This window comes from Ochotona curzoniae, unplaced genomic scaffold, assembly GCF_017591425.1.
Source record: "Ochotona curzoniae isolate NIBS_2020 unplaced genomic scaffold, NIBS_Ocur_1.0 contig_2404, whole genome shotgun sequence".
Classification (NCBI taxonomy): domain Eukaryota; kingdom Metazoa; phylum Chordata; class Mammalia; order Lagomorpha; family Ochotonidae; genus Ochotona; species Ochotona curzoniae.
Window position 1 is genome coordinate 5717273 of NW_024465451.1, and position 25701 is coordinate 5742973.

At 52.4% G+C, this 25701-nt stretch overlaps 2 protein-coding genes across 2 annotated transcripts in view; one reads left to right on the forward strand and one right to left on the reverse strand.

The window, feature by feature from the left end:
• Nucleotides 1-10889, reverse strand: part of KIAA0319L (KIAA0319 like) — a 109021-nt gene extending 98132 nt beyond the window's left edge. Inside the window, exons 1-2 of the mRNA XM_040974192.1 lie at nucleotides 10729-10889; nucleotides 7696-7865 (exon numbers count right to left, since the gene is read on the reverse strand). Coding sequence (XP_040830126.1) covers nucleotides 7696-7837 — 142 coding nt within the window. The 5' untranslated portion in view covers nucleotides 7838-7865; nucleotides 10729-10889. The remainder of the gene's footprint in view (nucleotides 1-7695; nucleotides 7866-10728) is intronic.
• Nucleotides 10890-11279: 390 nt separating this feature from the next.
• NCDN (neurochondrin) lies at nucleotides 11280-19973 on the forward strand. Its single transcript, XM_040974193.1, has 8 exons — nucleotides 11280-11381; nucleotides 11664-11731; nucleotides 12640-12780; nucleotides 13834-14802; nucleotides 15755-15996; nucleotides 16417-16641; nucleotides 17053-17195; nucleotides 18429-19973. The coding sequence occupies exons 2-8, from the start codon at nucleotides 11699-11701 to the stop codon at nucleotides 18863-18865; spliced, it is 2190 nt and encodes a 729-aa protein (XP_040830127.1). The 5' UTR covers nucleotides 11280-11381; nucleotides 11664-11698; the 3' UTR covers nucleotides 18866-19973.
• Nucleotides 19974-25701: the final 5728 nt, after the last annotated feature.

Genomic DNA, 25701 nt, shown 5'->3' on the forward strand with positions numbered 1-25701 from the left:
CTGGTATAACAGGGGCTGACAGCCCTTCTACTGTTGGATACGCTCTACCCCTGAACTCACACAGGAGTTTTAACTCCCAACGTCTTGTTAGCAGCATTAATAGGGTTGGAACCTAACTCAACTATGGTGTTAAAGAGATAGAGCCTTCTGAAAGTGATCAGGTGAGATAATCAGGACATAACCCCGGCACTGAATTCTGGTGGCTTTAAACAAGAGGGGCAGGAGCCCGTGTGAACCCAGACTTACACCTGCACAGCCTGCCTCTTGCCATGTGACGCTCTGCACTGCCTCAGGACTCTGTCAGCAAGATCATCACCAAATGAACCCTCTAGACCTTACATTGCCAGAACTGTGAGCAAAAATAAACTTCTTTTCTTCATAAAGTTAATCTGCCTCAGATTTCACTACAGGCCGACTAATACAGGCCTAAAAAGCAGAACTAAAGGATAAGAGCAAAGGAGGAAAGTGATATCAGAGCCTACAGAGACCTTCTGTCTGCCAGGAACGTCACTTGGGTTCGTAAATGCAAGCAGGTATGAGAACAAGAATGATAACTAGTGGAAGAGGAGTTTCTTGCTAAACCTGAGGATGTCTTCATTCCAACCACTGCTTGCTGAGGCTGGGAGTGATTAAAACCTAAAACATGGGACTCGGTGCAATGGCTCAATTGGCTAATCCTTCCCCTCAACGTGCAAGGATCCCATATGCACACTAGTTTGTGTCCCAGCTGCTCCACTTCCCATCCAGCTCCCCGTTTGTGTCCTGGGAAGGCAGCAGAGGACAGCCCAAAGCTTTGGGACCCTGCACGCACGTGGGAGACTTGGAAGAAGCTCCTGGCTCTCTGTAAATCTGCCTTTCCAACAGGGGGGAAAAATCTAAACATGCCAGTTGGCAGCTCATGGAAATTGGAATACTACTTTTACAATAAATAGTAAGGGTGACTGCATACCGCATCAGAGGTGTGTAAACACATTTCAGTGACTGCAGACCTCTTAAAGCATGGCAGGGAGAAAACATCGAAATACTTTAAACTGGCCATTCCACACCACAGGATGATCTTCCAGTCTCATCACTTTGATTATCATGGCCAGTGAGAGAAAAAAGCAGAAATTTCTTCCCAAATGTTGCTCCCTCCTAGAGAGTAAAGTGCCCGCTTACTGGACCAAAAGTGAAAAACATAATAGGACAAAATGATTCTTCCAAACATGTATATCCCAAGCTGGTGGTGCTCTTTCCAGCATTATCTTTAGGCTAATCAGTAGCCCCACTCAATGGTGCCTGCTGTTGTTTAGCAAGTTAAGCAGTGGCCTACAGCACCAGCATGCCATATGGGCACCAGTTCAAGCCCTGGCTGCTCCACTTCTAATCCCGGTCCTTGTTAACACACCTGAAAAAAAAAAAAAACAGCAGAAAACATCCCAATTCCTTGGGCCCTTGTGCCTACACAGCAGACAAAGATGAAGCTCCCGACTCCTGACTTCTGCCTGGTCTAGCCCCAGTCATGGTGGCCATCTGAGAGGGAACTAGCAGATGGAAGACATCTCTCTCAATCTCCTTCCTAACTGTCTCTCATACACTTTCTTTTTTAAAAAAGATTTATTTTATTTTTATTGGAAAGTCAGATTTACAGAGTGAAGGAGAGACAAAGAGGAAAGATTTTCTGTCTGCTGATTTACTCCTCAAGTGGCCACAAGGGCCGGGGCTGGGGCTGAGTCCATCTGGGCTCTGAGCCCAGAGCTTCTTCTCGGTCTCCCATGCAAATGTAGGGTCCCAAGGCTTTGGGCCATTCTCCACTGCTTTCCTGGGCCACAAGCAAGGAGCTGGATGGGAAGTGGAGCAGCCAGAATACGAGCCTGCGCCTATATAAGATCCCAGCAGATGCAAGGCAAGGACTTTAGTCACTAGACTACCACGCCGAGCCCAAAACATACACTTTCAACATTACCTCCTGTCTGCCAGATACATAAATAGGATTAAGACAGTTTTGTGTCTCAAACACATAAATAAGTTATCATGATAGACTTCTGCTTCCACCCCGATCATTATCCTGCCATAACCAACTTCAAAACTGGACAGAATGTAAGACAACCACTGTTAGGAGATGGTAGGCAGTACAAGAACACAGTCCTGAGAGGAGAAACCTGAGCTGATTCTCACAACGTCCAATGGCACACTAAGCTGAAATCTGAGTCTGACTTAGAATTTCAGAAGTGAGACACTGAGAGTCCTCTGCCCATCTCTGGCTCCTGGCTGGGCTGCAGAGGTACAGGGCGAGCCAGCACCTGATGCTCACCAGGTGATGTTAGGGTCTGGTTTTGCCAACACCCCAGAAACAACAGAGTCTCGCTGGTAACGCAAAAGCAAGCAGAGTTTATTGTGCCAGCATGCTAGGGTCAGACCGTTCTTGGGGCACGCAGGCCAGCCAAGGAGAGGTTTGACCCTGAACCAGAGAAAAGCCAGTGATTATATAGGCCCTTTCGGCCGTTACATACATCATAGCCTGCACAAATCTAAGCATAGCAATCAGCTTAAAGAGTAACACACTTCAAACACATCATCTAATCAGCTTAAGGAGTAACATATTTCTAGCACATCATCTGCACCTGGGCGTACTCTAGAGCTAGGGCTGTAACAAACTTCAACTACATCATCTTTATGGGCTCCGGGCATCAGTGGCTCATCCTGCTGCTGGAACCGGCGATTACACCACTGTCCACCTGCACCTGAGTGTATTCTATAGATAGGGCTTGCAACCCTGACTCATCCTGACTTAGGTGGAATTTCCTAATGGCCTTGACTTAGCAAAGCAGCAGCTTCTTACACCAAGAGGCTTTACACTGCCTAACAGTGAGCAGAAAACAGAACCCCTACAAGTAAAAACAACATTGCCGGGAGCAGAAGATAGAAGCGTGCTAGAACGCAGGCCCCACCAGAGCAAAGAGGTGACTTCAACACCACATACCAGCAGAAACATCAGAAAGGTCTCACTTCCTAAGTGAAGGCCATGTCCAAGAACAAGCCCTGCTTGCAACTCCTGCTCACCAGCCCTGAAACCACACACAGAACAGAGATGCACAGGCAGCATGAAAGCAGCGCCCAGCAGCAGTCTTGGGCAAAGCATCAGACAGGGGCTGTTTACCTGAATCAGAACACATCAGGCAGGGTGGAGATGACACATGCAGAGGAACGGAGCACTCTGCACAGACACGTGAGGGACACAGGCAGCGGAGGAGAGAAACCAGGGGAGAATTCAGTGACCTCTACATCAGACTACAGGGGAGGTGGTCCTTCCATGGTGAGAGGGAACAGGGAAGAAAAGGGGAAAAGACCACGAGCTCAGATGCAGCTAAGAGTTGCCCAGCTGGAGACATGAGACATAGTGGCTATTCTGTCTGCAGCTCTGGAACATCTATAGTTTTGGGGGTAGTTAGCACACAGGTTACACCTTTAGCAAGGTCCCAGCGCAGTAGCCTAATGGCTAAAGTCTTCGCCTTGCATGCACCAGAATCCCATATGAGCGCCGGTTCTAATCCTGGTGACCCTGCTTTCCATCCAGCTCCCTGCTTGTGGCCTGGGAAAGCAGTCGAGGACGGCCCAAAGCCTTGGGACCCTACACTCATGTGGGAGATCCAGAAGAGGTTCTGGGCTCCTGGCTTCAGACTAGCTCAGCTCTGGGCATCGTGGCCAGTTGGAGATTGAATCAATGGACATTAGATCTTTCCTCCCTCTCTCTGTATATCTGACTTTCCAAAAAAAAAAAAAAATAATAATAAAATAGATAAAATAAATCTTTAAAAAGATTTTTAAATAAATAAAGCTTAAAAAAAAAAAGAATCCTTGGTGGAAAAAAAAAAGAAACATTTAAAACAAAACCCTGAAGAACAAGATGTTGAAAGAACACACTGAGAAAGGAGTGAAGGAAAAACAGCTAAAAAATACAGCACATCATCAACCGCAAGCGAACCAAGAGGAGCACGATGTAACTTAAGGCAGACAAGGGCGGGGTCTCCAGAAGGCAGTACAGGGTGCCAGAGGAGGGAAGGCGCGAACAAAAGCTCCAAGCCAAAGCTGCCCAAGAGGAAGGGCCCGAGTTCCACTGCCAAAGGGCCTGCACTCAAGTTCCCACTGCACTTGCAGTTCCAACTCCCTACTAATGCACTCCCTGACAGGCAGCAGGTGTCTGGGCTCCTGACACCTTTGTGGGAGACCGGGATTGAGTTCTGGGCTCCCGTGTCCACCAGCTCAGTCCTGGGGAGTGAACCTGCATACAGATTCCTTCTTGTCTCACTCTCTTTCACTCTGCTTTTCAAAAAAAACAAAAATGAATAAGCAAACCTTTTATGCTGTCTTCACACTCCACAGCACTGTCTGAGGACACTACTCTTTAAGAGCATTATATATTTACTCTTTATTAATGATATAAAGGGGAATTTTCATTTTAATTGACAATTCTTTGGTTAGTAATACGAATTAAACCCTTCAGATATGTTTTCCAGTATACTACACATTTTTCATTTTTAATTGACACAATTGTACAAATTTATGGGATATAGTGTGATACTTTGACATATGGATACAGTGTGTAACAATCAAACCAAGGCAATTAGCATATCTATCACTTCAAACATTCACTGTTTGTGTTAAAAACATTCAAAATCCTCTCCTCAAGCTGTTTTAAAATAAGCAATAAATTGTGGGGATTTTTTAAAGATTTATTTATTATTTATTGGAAAGGCAGATCCACAGAGAGAAGGAGAGGCAGAGGGAAAGATTTTCCGTCCACTGGTTCACTCCCCAACTGGCTGCAATGGCTGGAGCTGAGCCAATCTGACGCCAGGAGCCAGGAGCTTCTTCCAGGACTCCCACATGGGTGCCAAGGATCCAAGTACCTGAGCCATTACCTGCTGTCTACCAGGGTACACGCTCAGCAGGAAGTGGGAATCAAAAGTGCAGCTAGGACTTCAGTTAGCTCCCTTTAAATTTCTTACTTATGGACTTTCCTGTTTACATCCTTTGCTCAACTTTTTTAATCAGGTTTTTTTTTTTTTAATGAATTAACATGAAAGAGCTGTGATAAAACTTTAAAAATCTGACATATATTGTTTTTGTTTCCATCATGTGAATGATGCTTTTAAGTTATAGGATGTTTTTAAGATTCAAGTTCAAGCGTTACTACAGACTTGTCCTGCAAACCCACACGTGGTTTTTATCCAAATGCTAGGCTGGTAGATACAAAAAACAAACTTAAAGTCGCTTCTTCTTTCCTGTGCTGGGTCATTTTATTCCTTTATGATGAACAAAAAAAATTGTACATATTTATGGAGTACAGTGTGATGTTTTACTGCATGTTCACACTGGGTACTGATCAAATCAGCCTGATTAGCCTTTCCATCTCCACGTCCTTTCCTTATGTTTGAAGGCTTTGATTTCTACTAATTCTTCAGAAAAGAAATTATTTTGAACTACAGCTGCCCTGCTGTGCTGTAGAACTCTGGGACTTTCCCTTCTATCTGCAATTTGGTACCTTTTACCCAACCTCCCTCTCTCCTCCCTGCCCTCCACACCCTTTCCAGCTTCTAATAATCACTATTCTATATTCAGATCAACCGACTGGTTCTCACATTATGAGAGAGAACATGTAGCATTCGTCTTTCTGTGCCAGGCTCATTTCACTTAGCATACTGCTCCCCAGGTCCATCATGCATTTTGCTGTATATATATATATTATACATTATATGGGTGTATATAATATACATATATATACACCCAGAGTTTCTTTACTCATTCACCCACTGACGAGCACCTAGGTTGAGTCCACATCCTGGCTGTTGTGAACAGTGCTGCAAAGAACATGAAGGTACAGTTACCTCTCACATAAACTCATTTCATCTGCTTGGACGTATACCCAGGTGTGGGATAGCGGCATCAGACAGTAGATCTACTTTTAGTTTTCTGCAGATCCTCCATACTGTTCCCTACAATGCTGTACTAACTTACATTCTTCCCAGCAGGACACAGGCGTTCCCCTTGCACTCACATCCTTGTCAGCACTCATCATTTTTGTCATTTTGACCTCTCATACACTTTGAATCCTTCTGGTAACAAGCTGCCTGTCACGCTTTCAGGTAAACACTTAAGCTGTCTTTCAAAAGAGCACCTGTGGCTACAGCCAGAGAAGAAGAAGAGAAACTGCAGACTTTAAGTGGACATGTCCCTGGTCTAGAATCCTGGCTCTCACATGTTCTGTGAGTCCTTGATCAAATCATTTTGTCTCTCAGGGCCTCAATTTCCTTATCTATAAAATGAGAATAAAACTATTTCACAGTTACCATGTGGAATAAATGAGATGCATAATATTTATAATCAAGAGTCTGGCATGCGGCCAGTACACTTCAAAAAGGTGTGATTCTCCTACTGATGGTACTAAATCAGTTACATATTTAATTCAAATGATTTTATATAAAATATGGACCTGAAATAGCCAGCTGTCCCAGCAAACCATCATCTGGGGTAAAAAAATATCTGGGTCAGCTTTCTGTCAACTGCAATTTCCATGGTTATAATTATGCAATCATCAATCAACACTCGGGTCAACAAAAACCCCAAAGCTGAGGCTACTGAAATTGCTACACACAGTAATTACTTGGCTTTCAAGATCATGACCGCCAACTCCTTCGGGAAAGCAACAGAAACCTTTACAATTATGGGAGCAGAGGTTGACTCCTTATCAACAGTGGTTTCTACAGAAGGCCTCTGGTCACTGGGCAGAACTGGGAAGCCTTTCTCCAACTGCTGTTTTCTCACACTCCAGACTCTGACAGGAACAATGTCAACAAAAGAAGGATGGACAGAAAAGGGATTTCCTTTGAAATGTAACCCTTTTGGCACTGCTTCCTGGCAAGAAGCTCTAGCAGGGTGAAGGAGGAAAGCAAACTCCATGAAACCTCTTAACATTCGCCTTTTGTATGGAAAAGGCAAGGAACTCATTCTCCCTCTAAGTGTAGATTTCTCTAGAAAAGAAAGCAAGGTCTTTATTAAGCTCCTAAGTTCATGCCTGAGTTATATTATCCCTCAAATCAAGTGAGGTAGATCTTATCCTTCCTCAAAATTATGAGGTGACTTGCTCAAGGTTTCAGTCATCAAATAGAAACTTTCAGTTCTCCAACCCAGACACTGCAACTCTAAAAGTCTCTTCTCTGACTACAGCTTTATCAAACCTCAAAGTGATATGGGCACCAGTTCATGTCCTAGCTGCTCCACTTACCATCCAGCTCCCTGCTTGTGGCCTGGGGAAGCAGTTGAGGACGGCCCAAAGCTCTGGGACCCTGCACCCGTGTGGGAGACCTGGAAGTAGGCTTCAGGCTCCTGGCTTCAGATTGGCTCAGCTCCAGCCACTGCAGCCACTTTGGTGAGTGAATCAGCAGATAAAGATTTTTCTCTCTGTCTCTCCTTCTCTCTATTAATTTGCCTTTACAATTAGTAATAAGTCTTTAAACAAAAGAAGACTCAGAATGATTATGCCTATTTACCCCTACAAGAAAGAATCTGATGTGAACTCTAGTTCTACAACAAAGCAAAGAAACCCAACAAGCTACATATCATGTTCACCAGCATGTTCTTCTGCCTCTTAACGGAGTGTACAGTGAACCCAGGGGCTCCCGCAGGGTCCTCCAATCTCTGTGAAGAAATCGGTACCTGTTGACGAGCACAGAGCGCTGAAGCAGAAGCAAGCATAAAACAGGTACAAGCTTCTCAACCACTTCACCGTTGACTGCCAACAACATCCTGATAAAATCCAGGAAGCCGGAACTGGCATCGCTCCCAGCCTCTTCTCCATGGCCTCCCAGACGAGCGCAATCAGTACACTAGAAAGACAGAGGGAGAAGTTATATGCCAAGTAATTAATAATTGATTCCTGGAAATGCGGAGTGCTTGAAAATGTGACAGATTAGGGAGAACAAAAATTTCCAGTTTGTCTTTCAGTATTCATCCCTGCCCATAAATTTTAAACCTGTGCTTTGACACAGCCTGTAATTATCAGAATAACAATGTAGCAAGGGATCCTGAACAGAATCCACTGTAATACTGAAACACTTTGTTTTCTGTTATATTCTAACAGCAACTCATCTACCTGGCAGAACAGAAAGAGCACCAGACCAGAGCTCCAGTTCTAGGTCTGCTTCATGACTTTGACCAAATGGACTTCCTTATCTAGGAAAAGAGGTTGGGCCTCATTTAAATTACCTCAGGATTTTATCTGGCCCAGTGTTGTTAAATTATTTTAATTGGAATAATTTTTGTAAAGGCTTATTTATTTCAAAAAGAGAGCAAGAGACAGATCTACCATTAGCTAGTTCATTTCCAAGATGGCCACACTGCCAGTGCTGGGCCAGGTCAAAACCAGGAGCTAGGAACTTCATCTGGGTTTCTCAGTCAGGTGGCAGGCACCTAAACACTTGAACCATCTACTGCCATTAGTAAACAACTGGATTAGAAGTGAAGCAGCTGGGCCACAAACCAGCCCCTGTATCAGATACCTGCTCCACCACAATGCCAACTCCAATAGGATTACTATTTAGACAGGACATTCAGTCTCCAGTTTGCTACTATCTCTACAATTATGATCTTTAAAATCTATGCAATTTGTATTTCAATGTTACTCCTTCCCCTTAAGGTAATTTACAATTCCTGCTTTAAATCCACACACACACACACATACATTCACTATTTATGCCAGTCACAGTGCTGGCTAGTTTAGAATCTAGCAGCTGGATAGGAGGTTCCTGCCAGAAGAACTGACTTTTTCAGAAGTTTCTGCCTAGATACACAACTTGGCTATACTATCTAAGATACATAAATCATGGTAACACCATGAGAGTTGGGTGAGTTCTAAAGAAGCTATTCAAACATGTGTTCCAAATATGCCCCCATCACATATTCTGGAAACCGCACAGGCTCACAACTCCTTAGCCAACACACAGGGAGCTCAGCATTGCCTGCACTGATACCAACATGAATACCAGGAAGCAGACACTTTCTCTTTCGTTCTCTTTCACTCACACACTCACACACACACACACACACACACACACACAGCTGCAAGACTGAGGTGCAGTCCACCCACGATAAGGCTTCCATCCAGAGAACCACAAGCGTTTAAAGGCCAGCATTGCTTTCACGCACTACCAGCCACAGCCAGTTCTAGTTGTTTTGCAGCTGGAAGCGAGGGAGGAGGGTGGATGGGAACAGGAAGGAGGTGTGTGGGCCAGACACGTTCAAGAGATTATGAAATGAAGCAAAGTTAGAAAGTCTAACCAGCAACTTCTATAGCCTCCCAAGAGGGAATGGGGGAGTGTGCCCCCCGTGTATGTCTCTCACCCAACACATTTCTTCCTACCACAGAGGGATTTAAAAACTCAAGGTGACTCAACATCTGTCATCAATAGCCTGGCAGGTGGGCGGGCAACGCAGAAGAGAAATGAACAGGTTTGGGAAACAGCAGTGATAAATGCTGTTTGGCCAGCTGGCTGATTAACAGGGTCACGTCTTGAAGGCAGTAAGTGAAAAACAGCACATCTAATGTCAGGGGGGATTGCCAACCCCTTGTCTCACTCCTCTGAAACCCTCAGTGGCCCAAGGACACACATCCCTGCTCTGCTGATCAGCACTGCCAAGATCCCATCAAAGGGTAACAAGCCAGGGAGAGCACACACACACACACCCACAGTACTTAACATACGAAAATCACCAAGAACTTCGCGATGGTTCTGGCATTTAGGGCGTTACAAGCACACCCGAAATAAAAGCACTTGCTGGTGCAGCAGCTGTTGAGACGGAGCAGGGGTTATGTTTACTTCATGCTGCAGGTTCATGGGGGATGTATCATAGTTCAGTCTGTCAGCTACATACGTGGAACTCCATTTATGTACACAGCGATAAGATATGTTTGAATAACGAGAGAGCGCGTCTGAAACAGCCTATTTAGCTGGTATGAGTAATCCAGAAGAAAGCTTTTCAGAAAAAAAAAAAAAAAGGGTTTCAGATATTCGGGAAAGTTACAGAACAGACTGCCATGAGTAGCTTTGCTTATATTTGCAAACACTGTTTTCCAAATAGCTGGAAAGATGAACAGATTGTTCTGGGAGGTCGTCTTTCCTATTTGTTCCTTAGTTTCCAGACTGTTCGTCATGTTCGAAAGCACCGGGAGCCTCGGCTAAGGCTCTCAAGCGACTGGCATCTGTCGTCAGGTCGATAGAGTCGCCCCATGGGTGACTGTCACCTTTGTTTTCACTGCAGCCACCACAAGACCCTCGGAAGGACCCCCTGACAGAGGCGGCTCTGGCCTCTGATGGTCCACACTGTGCTCAACCCCGCCCCCTAATTCTGCATAAACTTTTGATCTGGGGGTGGCGGGGGAGCCCCAACACCCCAGGGCCAGGCTGCAGAGTCTGAAGGTGGAAAAGCAGTGCCCTGTCGGCTCGCTGGATTGTCAGGGAATGGAGAGAGAGAGAGAGGGAGAGAGGACCAGGCCCAGGCTACCAAAGAATCAGGGTTCCTGCTGGGGACCCAAGCTCCGCACCTGCAAGGCCACCAGCAGCAGGCTGCCCCTTGCCCGGGCCAAGAGTCCCAACTCCCGGCCAGCGCACCCCCAGACATGACCCGTCCCCGTCTACCCCTCCCCTAGCTCGTGGTCCTCGGCCAAGCAGCCAGCCGCCTCCGGCCACCTACCGGGGGCTCACGGCCACCTAGCGGGGCCCCGGCTCTCGACAGCCTCCGCCTCCTTCCGCTCCATGGGTTCGGGGTTCCCAACCTTCATTCCCCTCACCCAGGGGAAGGAGGAATAAAGCAGTGCGGCCTCCCCACCCGGACAGCTCCCTTCTCGCCTCAGTATCCCTGGACAGCGACGGAGGCCGGAAGCGTAGCCTCCTCCCACCTGCACCCGGAAGCACAGCCTCCCGCACCCACCTCCCCGGAAGAGCAATTTCCAGCCGCGAGCCCGAGGGGGAGGAGGGGCGGTCCAGAAGAGCTAGGACTACGCACGCAGGCGAAGGAGTCTGGGCCCCCAGCCTCTCGCTTCCCGCTCTCCTGAGGAAGTCTACACACTTTACGTCTTAAGCGCACGAGTCCTAGGCACCAGACTCGGGCAATGCCCACAAGCAAGATGGCGGACGCGGCGGCAGCCCCCTGCGGCTTAGCGCCCCGCCATGCCATTGGCCAGCGTTCGGAGTGAGGCGGCTCCGGATTGGTCGGGCGCGCTGCGGGGGTGGGGGTGGAGCTGCAGCAGCCTGGAGCCTGGAGTGGGCAACGCGGCGTGAGCAGCGGCCCCAAGCTCCTGGAGCATCGCGCCTGGAGGAGACTTCGCAGCTCGGGGCCTCAGCCTGGTGAGCTCAGCCCCCTTCAGACCCTCCCCTGCATCCCAGCCGGAGTCTCTCGGAGCCGGCGCTGATCGATGCCGACACACCCTGGGGACCCTATCGCGACTCCATCGCGCCATATCGCGACATCACCGTGCCCTGTCAAGACTCCATTTTGTCACAGCCCTGTTCAGTATCTTTTTAAAAAAAAGAATAATAATTTTCCCTATCCCCTTTGGGGGCTGTGCCTCCTCCCCATGTCGTGATTTTGCTGTGATCTCTCCGTGACATCTCCACGCCATCGTGAAGTGTGACCTCATCGCTGCCCTGTCGTGACTTCATCAATGTCGTGTTGTGACCTGGCTGCGGCGGGACAGGTGGTGACCGCCAGAAACCCTCTTCCCTCCTCATCTCCCCATCTCGGCCACCTCGCTTTGATTACCCAGCTCTTGGATGCTCTGTTGTCTCAGAAGCTACCTGGGACCCTCTCCCTGTTCCCGTCCCCCTACTTTTTGCTTCTTCGGTCCCTGCTGGTATCCACAGGCTGGGAGTGGGATGGGGAGGGCAAGGAGAGGGTGGGCAAGGGGTTAATTCTGCTGCTTCTGCCGCTGCTGCTTGCCACTGCCACCGCCACCGCTGCTGCTACTGCTGCTGCTGCAGCTTCTGCCCGAGGGAGGGAAAGGAGAGGATGCGAGGAGCCTGCGGGGGCGGCTGAGCGCCCTGGCTGGAGGGGTGAGCTTCCTGGAGGGGCCCCGCCGCCTTCTCTGGTGTGACTTCATATTCTCAGTGTTGCTGGAGCTCATTTCTTGCCGCCTCTGAAGGAGCGAAGCCTAGGATGCCCTTTCCCATCTCCCCTCCACCCTCCCTTGTCAACCCAAGTCTGCCAAATCAAACTTCGTCCTGTATGTCTCCATTCCTTCCTGTCTGTCCTCCCCACTCACTTTCCTGTGTGCTGCCACCAAACCTGGCCTCTGCTGCCAAGGGGGCCAGCCCCTTCTCTCCCCAGGAGATGCGTTCAGGCTGAGCAGCAGGGCGCTTGGTCCTCCCTTCCCCACTTCCTGTAGGTGACCTTGGTTCAGGGTCCCTTCCTCATCCCTAAGGATCTGCAGGTCCAGCCCTCCTAGCAGAGGTCCCCCCCCACCCCCACCCCCAGAAGGAGCCGGCCTCCAGATCCTCCCCTCCCCTCCCTCTGTGCTCAGCCCTCCCTGCAGCCTCCACTCCCACCCCCGCCCCCGCCTCCGCCCCTCCTCTGCAGAGGGATGCTCAGTCCCTCTTGTGTTCACAGTTGGGCAAGGCGGGCATCATGGCCTCGGATTGCGAGCCAGCTCTGAACCAGGCAGAGAGCCGAAACCCCACCCTGGAGCGGTACCTGGGAGCCCTGCGGGAGGCCAAGAATGACAGCGAGCAGTTTGCAGCCCTGCTGCTAGTAAGGAACTGGCGGAAAACCGGGAAGTGGGAAGAGCTGGGTGGAGGGGCCCCCTAGGAATGGGGTCAGGATTCCCCGAGGACATGGAGGTGCTGCTGGCAGCACTGCAGACACCCAAGACCCTGTCTGTACTTTTTGCTTTTTTCTTACTCCCCTGAGAATGAGCACAGAAGGGATAAAGGGTGAAGCGGGTGGGGGGAGTTGCTTTATAAAGCACTGACACTGGGCTGGGGGCCCTGGAGGAGGCTGCCTGCGTCTGCTCTCTGGAGCATCCCAGAGCAGGTGGGGAACTGACTCATAGGGTAACAGCAGCAGGTAGCGATGTGCACAGTTCTGCAGGGTTGGGAAACGGTTGTTGTGCAGAGAGGCCCAGCTGGAAATGATTGAGGAGGGGTCCGAGAGACTGGGCAGAAGAACAGAGGGTAGGGGTTCGGGACTCAGCTTGCCGCTGGAGACACCCAAGCTGGGGACAGCAGAGCGAGAGCTGCAGTGCTGGGGGGGGGGGTGTTGGTGTGTGGGGGGTGAAGGGAGGAGGGAGTACAGCCACTGCTTGTTTGCCATGGCAACAGGGAGAAGGCTGTGGAGTCAAGGGCTCACACTGCAGCAGAGGAGGTGTTTAGGTGAAATGGAAGGGAAAATGTTTTGACAGGCAGGGCGGCGAGACACAGGAGCCATTCCCCACCTCGAGAAGGTGACGGAAATGTATCAGAGACTTCTCTGGAGGGAGCCCATAGAAGGACCCCAAATCCCTGAGGCACTCAAAGCACGAAGTTCTGAGCCCCTCCCAGCCAAGGTTGGGGGCATCTTAGTAGAACTTTGCCCAAAAGCCAAAGGAGTGGAGGAGGAGGGTTTCAAGGTCCCCCAACCCCACCCCGCCACTTCTGTGAGATGATTCTTAACTGAAGGGACTCTCAAGAGGTCACCCCGTCTGTTGCCAGAGATCTGTTTGCATAACCCACTCCTGCCGGCCCTCCGCACCCCAGGGTGCCAGGCAGGGACAGTGGCTGCCACTTGTTCCCACTGACAGCACATATTGCTCCCCACCCCACCCAGGTGACCAAGGCAGTGAAAGCAGGAGACATCGACGCCAAAACTCGGCGGCGGATCTTCGATGCTGTCGGCTTCACCTTTCCCAACCGTCTGCTGACCACCAAGGAGGCACCCGATGGCTGCCCGGACCACGTTCTCCGGGCGCTGGGCGTGGCCCTGCTGGCTTGCTTCTGCAGCGACCCTGAACTGGCCGCCCATCCCCAGGTTCTGAACAAGATCCCCATCCTTAGCACCTTCCTCACAGCCAGGGGAGACCCCGATGACGCTGCCCGCCGCTCCATGGTTGACGACACCTACCAGTGTTTGACGGCCGTAGCAGGCACGCCCCGAGGGCCCCGGCACCTCATTGCGGGGGGCACCGTGTCTGCCCTGTGCCAGGCCTACCTAGGGCACGGCTACGGCTTCGACCAGGCCCTAGCGCTCCTTGTAGGGCTGCTGGCTGCTGCCGAGACCCAGTGCTGGAAGGAGGCGGAGCCCGACCTACTAGCCGTGTTGCGGGGCCTCAGTGAGGATTTCCAGAAAGCCGAGGATGCCAGCAAGTTCGAGCTCTGCCAGCTGCTGCCCATCTTCCTGCCCCCGACAACCGTGCCCCCTGAATGCCTCCGGGATCTGCAGGCCGGGCTGGCACGCATCCTGGGAAGCAAGCTGAGTTCCTGGCAGCGTAACCCTGCGCTGAAGCTGGCAGCCCGCCTGGCTCATGCCTGTGGTTCCGACTGGATCCCGGCGGGCAACTCCGGGAGCAAGTTCCTGTCCCTGCTGGTGAACCTGGCGTGCGTGGAGGTGCGACTGGCCCTGGAGGAGACAGGCACAGAGGTAAAAGAGGATGTAGTGACCGCCTGCTATGCCCTCATGGAGTTGGGCATCCAGGAGTGCACCCGCTGTGAGCAGTCACTGCTTAAGGAACCCCAGAAGGTACAGCTCGTGAGCATCATGAAGGAGGCCATTGGGGCTGTCATCCACTACCTGCAGCAGGTAAAGATGACCTGGCCCACCAGGCCAGGAGCCACAGGACCAGGGGACAGAAGGGGGATGTGGGATGACATCGCAGCTGCCGCATACAGCACTCTGAGGAGTTGTGACCCAGCCTCCCATCACCCGCTCCCCCTCCCCGCCCTGAGCCTGCATACCAGCACCATACCACTCACCATATGTGCACTCACCTCCCAGCACGCACACACGCGACACGGTAACCTCCCACTCAAAGTGCTTCTCTGGAGAGACATACACACTACACGCCACACACTAAGTCAGAGGAGTCTGTTGTGCTTACTCTAGCATTGTTTTACACACGCACACACGTGTCATGGTGCATAGAAAGGCCCGGGGCTGTCTGGGCCCGCCTCTACAGAGCTTTTACTGAATCTGTTTGACAGTGCCCAGTCACGTCTCTTGCTGTTTGAGCAGCCAGCTAGCCTGTCCCCACAGGATTCAGTCCTAACCGTGATCTATTTAATAATCTGCTCCAGCCACTGAGCTCACCGACTCTGCATCCCACTCACCATACTTGACTCTGGTCTCACTTTCTAATTCATCCTGTTGCGGATGTCTACACAGGAGCCAGAAGTACATCTCGTGACCCTGGATCAGAGCTGCTGCTCTGGAGCGTTTGCTTGGGTTTTCCCTGTGAACTTCCTTCTAGCCTTGGGTGGCTGCTCTGAGATGCAGCTTACCCAGCAGATGTGCACTAAGGGCCCCTTCCAAACCCTAAACCCACCCTCCAACCCACCCTGTAAGCCCCTGTCCAAGGTGCTGAAAGTGGGGTGCATTGGGCAGAATAAGCCTTGGTGCCTGCCTTGGAAGAACTAACGGACCAGAACTGCCTTCCAGCTGGGAAATTTCCGGGCTGGCCTGCAGGCTGGTAGGGCCAGGGAGGGTCTCTGGTCCTGCTTCATCTCTCAAAGTGGTCCTTTTGCGGGGGAAATAGGTGGGGTCAGAGAAGCAGAAGGAACCCTTCGTGTTTGCCTCGGTGCGGATCCTGGGCGCCTGGCTGGCCGAGGAGACATCATCCCTGCGCAAGGAAGTGTGCCAGCTGCTGCCCTTCCTCGTCCGCTATGCCAAGACCCTGTACGAGGAGGCCGAGGAGACCGGAGACCTTTCCCAGCAAGTGGCTACCCTGGCCATCTCCCCTACCACCCCGGGACCCAGCTGGCCAGGGGACGCTCTCCGGTGAGCCTGCGGGTACATTCTGCAGGAACAGTGTCACCTGGGGTCACTTCTCTTTCCCCCTGAAACTGGCTAGCCCCCTGAATGTGCTTTGAGAATTCACTCAGGATTGTTCATACTGTTTTCAGGGGACCCACTTGCTGAGCCCTCTCCCCCCAAATAAAAAGAACTTGGGTGATTTACTGAGCATCTGCTTTGGGGCAGAGCTGATTGGGCTTCATTCACATGTTAAAAGAGGAAGAAGCCTGACTTGCCAGCTCCCCAGGAGGCACCAACCGGGTCTGACCCTGGGCCCGTGTGACCCCGTGCATGCGCCCTGAGGACACACCCTGCCCCTCCTGTTCCCACGGTGCCCTCTGACAGGGAGTCTTGGAGCCTTCACACTTCCTAACCCACATCGTGTGCCCCTCCCCTGCCCCACAGGCTCCTTCTGCCTGGCTGGTGCCACCTGACTGTTGAAGATGGACCCCGGGAGATCCTGATCAAGGAGGGGGCCCCTTCACTCCTCTGCAAGTACTTCCTGCAGCAATGGGAGCTCACGTCCCCCGGGCATGACACCTCGGTGCTGCCCGACAGTGTGGAGATCGGCTTACAGACCTGCTGCCACATCTTCCTCAACCTCGTGGTCACTGCACCAGGGCTCATCAAGTGAGAGGGAGCTCGGGGAGGCTGGGGAGGGGGACAGAGGAAGCTAAGAGAGCTGCACAGTGGCTTCCCATCCCGGCTGCCTACTTTGCTTCTGCACGCCTGCAGCTTCCTGAATGGACAGACAAGTCTAGCTGCTTCCACGCAAGGATCCGGCATAGCCAGAACCCCCAAGTACTGCCTCTGGGCACCTCTACCCACTGCAGCTGTAACCCAGTCTGGGACAACCCCCACCCCCGCCAACTCCAGATGGCTTGGGTGAGGCCCAAGGCATCTTAGCAGCAGTTCCTCTCACTGCTGCCCGATTTCTGGCCCCCATGGAGCTGGGATCCCCAGGTTGCAGGCTTTGCAAAGGGCCCCATCTGGCTCTATTAACCCCTGCCTTCTCTGCTCCTTGCCTTCCCTCCTTCCCAGACGTGACGCCTGCTTCACATCCCTGATGAACACCCTGATGACATCACTTCCTGCACTCGTGCAACAACAGGGGCGGCTGCTTCTGGCCGCCAACGTGGCCACCCTGGGCCTCCTCATGGCCAGGCTCCTTAGCACCTCTCCAGGTAAGCCCTCACTAGCGGGGCAATGGGACTTGAGGGGGGAGGCCAGGAGACTTGGACGGGACTGCAACATTCCAGGAGCAGGTCCATTGTTTTCAGAAAAATGATCTCCAAGTATGAAGCAATGATCTCTGCAGCACCCACCCAGCCTCCACTCCCTCCTGCCTTGCTGAAATGATAGCATTCACTCCTGAAGGCTTCTAAGGCAAGGCCTGGTGGGTGTTAAGTACAGGCCCACTCTGAGCAAAGCAGAGGCACCTGGAATCCCTGTAGCCCCAGGAATTTGAATCCTGTTGCAAGGTGGAGCAGCCGCCCCCAGCCAGGCCTTGAGTCAGAAACCTGCCTCTCCTCCATTGAGGTTTCTCTCTGCTCAGCACACCCACCCCTTCCCAAAACCCAGCCACCTACCCACCACCCTACCCTCTGCACACCTCTTCTCCCAGCTTTGCCTCATGACAGCCTGCAAGGGGAGAGGGCCTCCCCTCCAGCCCCCTGCAGCCCTTTGGTGTCTCCCACTTTGGCCGTGGGTGTCTGCTTGGGTCCCTCTGTCCCCGCCTGTTCCCTGTGCCCCATCTGTCAGCGGGGAGGAGCTGAGCAGATGCCCGGGAACAGGGTGTAATGTGCCCATCCCCTCAGCTGCCTCCATGTTCCCCTTGCCGGGGTGGAGATCCCAACAGGGTACCCACAGTAGGCAGGAGAGTGTGTCCCTGTGGGCCAGGAGCCCCTCACACTCTCTGGCAGTTCCCTACTAGGGACCATCGCAGTCACAGTCCTGCCAGGCTAGAAGAAGCCTCCTGGAGAGCCCCTTCATGGTGGGTGGTGGGCAGGTCAGCCAGAGCGGCTCTTGCTGCCCTCTGGCGCCCTCTGCTGGCCCTGGAATCAAACAGTCGTGGCTGCCTTAGCCTGGTGAAGTGCTCTAGACGGCGCAGCTTCAATTACCACCCTGAGAACCTGAAGGAAAGTTCTCTTGTAGCTGCCTCCCACCTCCTACACCTGCAGAGGGACTTAAGCGTATCACTTTTTAATCCCCCTAGCAAGGTTCTGAGGGTGGTGCAACTGATCCCATTGCATAAGCGAGGAAGCTGATACATCCCAATACATCCTGTTACCAAAGACACACAGCCAGTGTCAGAGGTGGGGTACCAGATGCCCAAGCATCCAGGATGCAGGGGGAGAGCACAATTGTTGCCCAGCTCTTGGCCCATCATGCCCCCCTTGCCCTTCCTTGTCTTCCAGCTCTTCAGGGAACACCAGCATCCCGAGGTTTCTTCGCCGCCGCCATCCTCTTCCTATCTCAGTCACACGTGGCACGGGCCACCCCCGGCTCAGAGCAGGCAGTGCTGGCTCTGTCACCTGACTACGAGGGCATCTGGGCTGACCTGCAGGAGCTCTGGTTCCTGGGCATGCAGGCCTTCACGGGCTGTGTGCCGCTGCTGCCCTGGCTGGCTCCCGCTGCCTTGCGCTCCCGTTGGCCCCAGGAACTGCTGCAGCTGCTAGGCAGTGTCAGCCCTAGCTCCGTCAAACCCGAGATGGTGGCCGCCTACCAGGGTGTCCTGGTGGAGTTGGCGCGGGCCAACCGGCTGTGCCGGGAGGCCATGAGGCTGCAGGCAGGTGAGGAGACAGCCAGCCACTACCGCATGGCTGCCCTGGAGCAATGTCTGGCAGAGCCCTGAGGGGATGGCCACTGGGGACAGACCCAGGCCGGGCAGCGAGGGAAGGAGGGAGGAGGCATCTTCCCTGAAGCCCCCAAACTGGATCCCCTCCCCAGATATCTCCCCCTCAACAAACACCCCAGCTTTCTGGCTTTTTCCGAGGACAAGGGTACAGCGCCCACCCCTCCAATGTAAGGAACTGCGTTCCGTCCCGCCAGCCCCCCTTGGGGGCAGGGGTCGGCTTGGAAATCCACGTGGTTGCCCCCGCCAGGCCGGGGAAGGTTGGAGCAAGCCCCCAGGGAGGGGGGCACGAGGTGTCATTGTGTCTGATGTCTGGCTCCCCCCATGCACAGGAGGGGAGGCCCCAAGCTAGAACAGGGCTGGCAGGAGCTGACTGCCTCTGCCCATGTGCCCTGCCGGCCAGGGCGTGGGCTCCCCAAGGCTGTGGCATCCCCCGCTGGCCCTCCAGGTCCACGTCCTTCAAATTGGCCCCGCAGCCCTCAACCTCTTGGGCAGAAAGCAGGCTCGGGCCATAGACATCAGAGACATCACAGTTCTTCCTATCAACTAGAGCGCCCCAGGGTCTGAACTTGGCCCTGTCTTTTAGGGGAGCTTGGGGTGGACAGGCCCAGTGGAGGGTGGCAAACCTTTTCCACTGCACTTCCTCAAGAGGACCCAGGGCTCATTGGACCTGGGTCCCCAAGCTTTTGTTTCGTGTTGCAGCAGAGTGGCTATAGGGATTGGGGGTGGGGGGTATTTATTTTGCTTGTCCTTATCCCTGCTTGGACACCTGAGCGTGTGATCCCTGTGTGGCTCACCTGGCAGGGGCCAGGAACAGGAAGGGCACATCCCCCAAATCCGCATGTTTTCCCCTGTGATTGCACCCCACTGCCACCGTGGTGCCTGGCTTAAACCCCAGCCCCTTCTACAAGCCCTCTCTGCAGAGAGACGCGCCTGGCGGCTCCAGCAGAGACCACCTTTCTTGGGAACCCAGGGGGAACCCCACCCCAGCACATAATGCACACACCCCCTGATTCTTTGCTTTCCCCACCTCCACCCCCAGCGCGTTCTGTAACCGCCAAGTTCAAAGCTGTGCACATGTGGACACTCAATAAATGTTCATTGGTGACAAGGAGCTTTCTGTGTGGTCTGCACTGCACCTACTCTTCCCACCACATGCTCCCAGCTCTCATCCGCCCAGCACATACCCTGCCAAGTGCACCTCATAAATGTTGCCTCTGTCAGCCCTCCCAAGAACACTGGGAAGAGGGCAATGTTGTTTAGCCTGACAGATAAGGAAGCTGAAGCAGGGATGAGTGATTTTTTTGTCGTAGGTATGGTAGCTATGAATGCCCGAGCCAGGGCTCAATGCAGCTGCAGTTCATCCAATGCCCCAATGGGTTCAGGTTCACACCCACCAGCTGGAGGCAGTAGTGGGGAGGCTCTGGAGAAACGCACAGTCCCCTCTGCCCCAGGAATCCTCACTCACTTGTGAAATCCTGCTTTTCAATCAGAGATTACTACCAACCCAATAAAAACAGGCAGACTGAAGCTGGTACCGGCTGCTGACCCATATGCCAAGTGGGAAGAGCAAGAGAGAGCCTCACCTGATGGGCCTGAACCCAAGCCCGCACCCTCCAGTCCTGCACCCAGATCCTCAAACCTCCATGCAACACAGCCTGGATTCTTGGTGGAAAATGTGAAAAATCTCAGACCCTGGGGCCCAGGAGCCCTTGGCTAAAATGAACAGGTGCAGAAAAATGCAGAGTAAGCCTTTGCTTCGGGACTGGCAGGCGAGGAGGCACTTGCCAGGTGCACAAGCAGAGGGACAGCCCACACAAAAGGCCGGCAGGCTTCAGAACTGTCCATGTTCAGTACTGCCGCAGTGTAGGCAGGAAATGGGCAGAGGTGGAAGATGCAGCTGCATCAGTGGCCAAGGCCCAGAGGGACCAGGTCCTAGCAGGCCAAGCTGTGAAGCAGACCCAACGGATCGTCTGCGCAAGGGCCAACTGCAGGTCTAGGGGTGGGTCAGATGTGCTCCAATTTACATCTAACAAAGAGGACTGGCCAGCAGAGGGGTGACTGAGGCAGGAAGCCAGCCCCAGTGGGGTGGGGAAGAGACAGGAAGGTGTCAGCGGGCCAGACTGTGAAGGGATGAGGAAAGGGGACAGGGAGCCAAGGGTGACTTCCCACATTCCTGGTCTAGGCCACTGGCTGGATGACCAAGATCTTCACTGGCCCAGGGGACACCACCACGGAAATGGACTTGTACAACAAACAGTGAATTTGTGCTTATGGAACAGCTGTGGTCACCTGGAGAAGTGAAAAGAGAGGGAAGGACCGAGACAAGCACCTCCATCCCTGCAGGGCAGGTGCTTCCCTTGTGCCTGGGGCGGCAGGGAGAGGATCAGATCCTGAAAAGCTCTGTAGTACAAGGCACACCGAACTCTGGACTTCAGAGAGGTGTGTGGTTGGAGAGGTCTGGACTCTGGACTGCGAGGAGGGCTGGGTTACCAAGATTGCTTGCTCCCAATCATTTACTTGAAAGTGCAAAAAGAGGGCCTGGCATGATAGCCTAGTGGCTAAATCCTCATTTTGCATGTGCCAGGATCCCATATGGGCACCAGTTTGTGTCCCGGCTGCTCCATTTCCCTTCCAGCTCCCTGCTTGTGGCCTGGGAAAGCCCAATGTCTTGGGACTCTGCATCCATGTGGGAGACTTCAGAAGAAACTCCTGGCTCCCGGCTTCAGATCGACTCAGCTTTGGCTGTTGTGGTCTCTTGGAGAATGAACCAGTGGACAGAAGATCTCTCTTTCTCTCTCTCCCCTTCTCTCTGTAAATCTGACTTCCCAATAAATATAAATACATTTTTTTTTTAATTATGAAAAGAGCTGAGATGAAGTTATGAGACAAAACCACGAGGTGGCGCCTCAACATCTGCTGCCAGATTTCCCCACCTTACACATGTAAGGATGGAAACAGGAGATGTTCAAGGCTAAGCAGGACTGAGGGATTTTCTTTATTATTATTTTTATTATTATTTGAAGATGTATTTATTTTTACTGAAAATGCAGAATTACAGAGAGAAGGAGATACAAAAAACTCTGGTTCACACCCAAATGTTTACAGAGAGAGGAGAGGAAGAGCGAAAGATTGTCCGTCCACTGATTCACTTCCCAAGTGACTGCAACAACCAGAGCTGCACTGATCCAGAGCCAAGATCCAGAATCCACCTCTGGGTCTCCTTCGCAGGTGCAGGGTCCCAAGGCTTTGGGCCATCCTTGACTGCTTTGCCAGGCCACAAGCAGGGAGCTGGATGGGAAGTGGAGCAGCTGGGACTTGAACCAGCTCCCATCTGGAATGCTGGTGCTTAGGATTAGCCAGTCGAACCATCACATCAGCCCCAGAACTTTTTCTGGTTTTTCTTAACATGAAGTTCAAACTCAAGTTCACTGAAAAGGAAAGGGAGAAAAACTAGGAGGAAAGGGGAACCCATGTAGGAAACATGCCAACTCTGCCCCCCGGGAGTCGGCGTGCACACCTCTGTGAAGCCCCGTCTCCGTGTTCCCTGTGGCCCCGTGGCCCACGTGAATGTCTGCAGATGTTCTGTGCTCAGGTTCCCAGCAGTGTCGGTGTGTGAAACTCTGCATGCACCCATGATCTTCACATGCATCCCAGACAAGGAGGTGTGCAACTTCCGTGTCTCACAACACGACAATTCTCTTGGGCCTGAAAGAGAAGGACCCCAGAGTCTGAAACCAAAGGACCTGGGACTTTGAGGGGGACAGTCAAGAGACCATCCTTGGTTGCTGTAGCCCAAGTCACATGTGTGTCAGATTAAACATAGGTTCTTAGCAGCGCAGGACCGTATCCACATGGAGCCTTCTGAAGTACTGCTAAAGAGACAGAGGAGTTCATGCAACATTTGTTTCTGTTGTTCCCCCTCCTGCACACCACACACCAGTGTGGTCATAGACACCACACGCCATGAATGCCACACACATACCAGTGATAGGCATATTTACATTTTTTTCTCCATTTTTTCCCCCTATTTTATGAAGCAGGAAAGCAAAGTTAAAAACAACCACAGAGCCTAGAAAGCTGCTCAATGTGTTTAGACCTCTGTTTCAGAAGATGAGTGATGGGCTCCTTAGGAGAATTCTCAGGGTTGGGGTTGGGGGCTGCAGCATGAGCCAGGCACTCCTGTCACTGAACAGAGCTAGTCCCGGATGGCAGAGGGGCAGGAGTGAGTGAAGCCAGGATGCCCGCTGGCAGATGCCCAATAGCACTGCTTCTCAGACTTGAGTGTGATCTGGACCCCCTTCCAGGATATCGTAAATCCCACCCCAGGATCTACTGCACCAGTCAATCTGTGATGGGCTCCCAAACCAGCACCCCTCACAGGCTCCACAGTGCTGTTGATGCTGCTGATCCTTCAAGAACCATCGTCCTATGAGAAATGAGACAGAGACTAGAGCTGCGAGCCTTTTAGGACAACCCCACATCTCATCCACGTACATCCCAAGGGCAAATGCTCGTGGGTGAGAAAAGGCAGTGCTCCGTGAGGATCGGCTTGCTGGGGTGATGAAAGGATCTCACTCTTTTGGGCAGACTGGCTGGTGGTACCCAGAGCTCTGGATCGGCGGGTGCAGACCATGACTGACACAGTCGGGAGGTGACAGCGGACGGGGTGTCCAGCAGACAGGGTCTTAGCAGGAACCCACGTGGCAAGTGTGGAATAGGAAAAACAGGCAAATGCTTTTACTCTTGAGAGTGAGGAAGTGACATGAAGGGTGTGGGCGATGGAAAGAGGCAGGACTGGTCAGAGCAGCCACAGGGTGTCTGAAGTTTCAGGAAGTGACCAGCAGAGTCCCAGCTGCCACTGTGGCCTTCCCACAGCTGCTGGGGAGAGCCTGCGGGTGCCCAGAGCTGAGTGAAGTGTCCTGTTCCTCAGCATGCACTTGGACTTCTCGCAGAGGAACCCATCAGCCTGTGTGCCAGGCACTGAGACCACACCTGCAGGTTGAGGACAAGAGATGGAGGGGTCATAAGCTGTCTCCATTCCCAAGCACACTCCAGGCCCCTGATGCGACCTGCACAGACAGGGCACAGAGCTGCCTAGCCTACTTCATTCACCCTGAGACGGTGAGTCCAGGCTCCAGAAAGTCATTTTCTATTTCATTCATCTGAAGGGCAGAGAAACAGAGAGAAAGAGATCTTCCACCTGCTGCTGGCTCATTCGCCCAAATGGTTGCAGTGGCAGGGGCTAGCCCAAACTGAAGCTAGGAGCCGAGAGCTCCATCTAGGTCTCCCATATAGGTGACCCATATTCCTATAGGTGATGCACTTACTGCCATCCCAGGTGCGTCAGTAACAGAAACAGAAGCAGAACAGCCAGGACTCAACCCTGCCCTTAAATATGGAATGCCAGTATTGCACACAGCGGCTTAACACACTGTACCACACTGCCACCCAACCTTCAAAGTTTTTGATGATGAATCCTGGGGTGTGACAAGTTAAGGCACCACTACCTGTAGTGCTGCCATCCCATATGGGTACCATTTCCTGTCCTGGCAGTTCTACTTTGATCCTGTCCCTGCTAAAGTGCCTGGGAAGTCCGTGGAGGGTGGCCCAAGTACATGGCACCCCGTGGGAGATCCGGATGAAGCTCCTGGCCCCTAGCTTCAGTCTGACCCAACCCTGGTGGTTGTGGCTATTTGAAGACAGAACAAATGGAAGATCTCTCTCTGTAACTCTGCCTTTCGAATCAATCAATCTTTTTTTCTTAAGATTTATTTTTACTGGAAAGGCAGAAATACAGAGAGGAAGAGAGACAGAAAGGAAGATCTTCCATCCTCTGATTCACTCCCCAAGTGAGCGTAATGGCCTGAGCCGAGCCAATCCAAACCTAGAGGCCAGGAGCTTCTTCTGGATCTCCAACGTGGGTGCAGGGTCCCAAGGCTTTGGGCCACAAGCAGGGAGCTGGATGGGGAACAAGGAGCTGGATGGGAAGCTGGGCTGCCGGGATTAGAACCGGCGCACACACAGGATGCCAGCACGTACAAGGCAAGGACTTTATTTTTTCTTTTTTTATGTGATACAGTTTTATAGGCACTGGGATTCCCCCCACCCCTTCCACAACCCTCCCCCCATAGTGGATTCCTCCACCTAAGGCAAGGACTTTAACTACTAGGCCACCGCACCTGGCCCCAATCAATTTTTTAAAGAAATGAATCCGTAGCTGCTAGCCTCCTCCACTCCCCCACAGCCCACCCAAGGCTGGGATGATCCAGGCCTGCGCTTTGCATCTGCCCAGTGCCTCCCGGGACGTCCCACCTCCATCCCCTACTCTAGGCATGTTCATGGTCTCACCCTCCCCTGCCCTCCCTTCCTCTGTCTCAGCGCTGAAAGCTTTGCTATCTCACTGACTGCTCTGATTTAAAAAAAAAAAAAAAAAAAAAAAAAAAGCCTTTCTACTCTTCCTGTTGGGGCTGCTTTCAGCAGTGGTTGAAGTTGCAGATTGAAGAAAAAAAAAAACAGACTCAGATTAAATGTCAGGCTCCCTCAATCCAAAACCGAGCAGAAGAGATTCTGAGCCGGGGGGGGGCGGGGCGCCCTCGGCGCTAAGCACCTTGGGAATGAGTTGTGGTGATGACTTGGGTAGCTGTCACCTCCCATCTTCAGGTGCTCAGTGCGGAATGAAGGACTTGCCACCCCCAAGCTGTCTGCTGCGCAGCTTCAGACACCTTTGCCCCTTGGACCTTACGCCAACCCTTTCCTAGGCAATCCCCTCACCCGCCCTGTCGTGTATCCAACTTCCTTCCAAATCCCGACTCCAGCCACTGTGCGTTACCAGC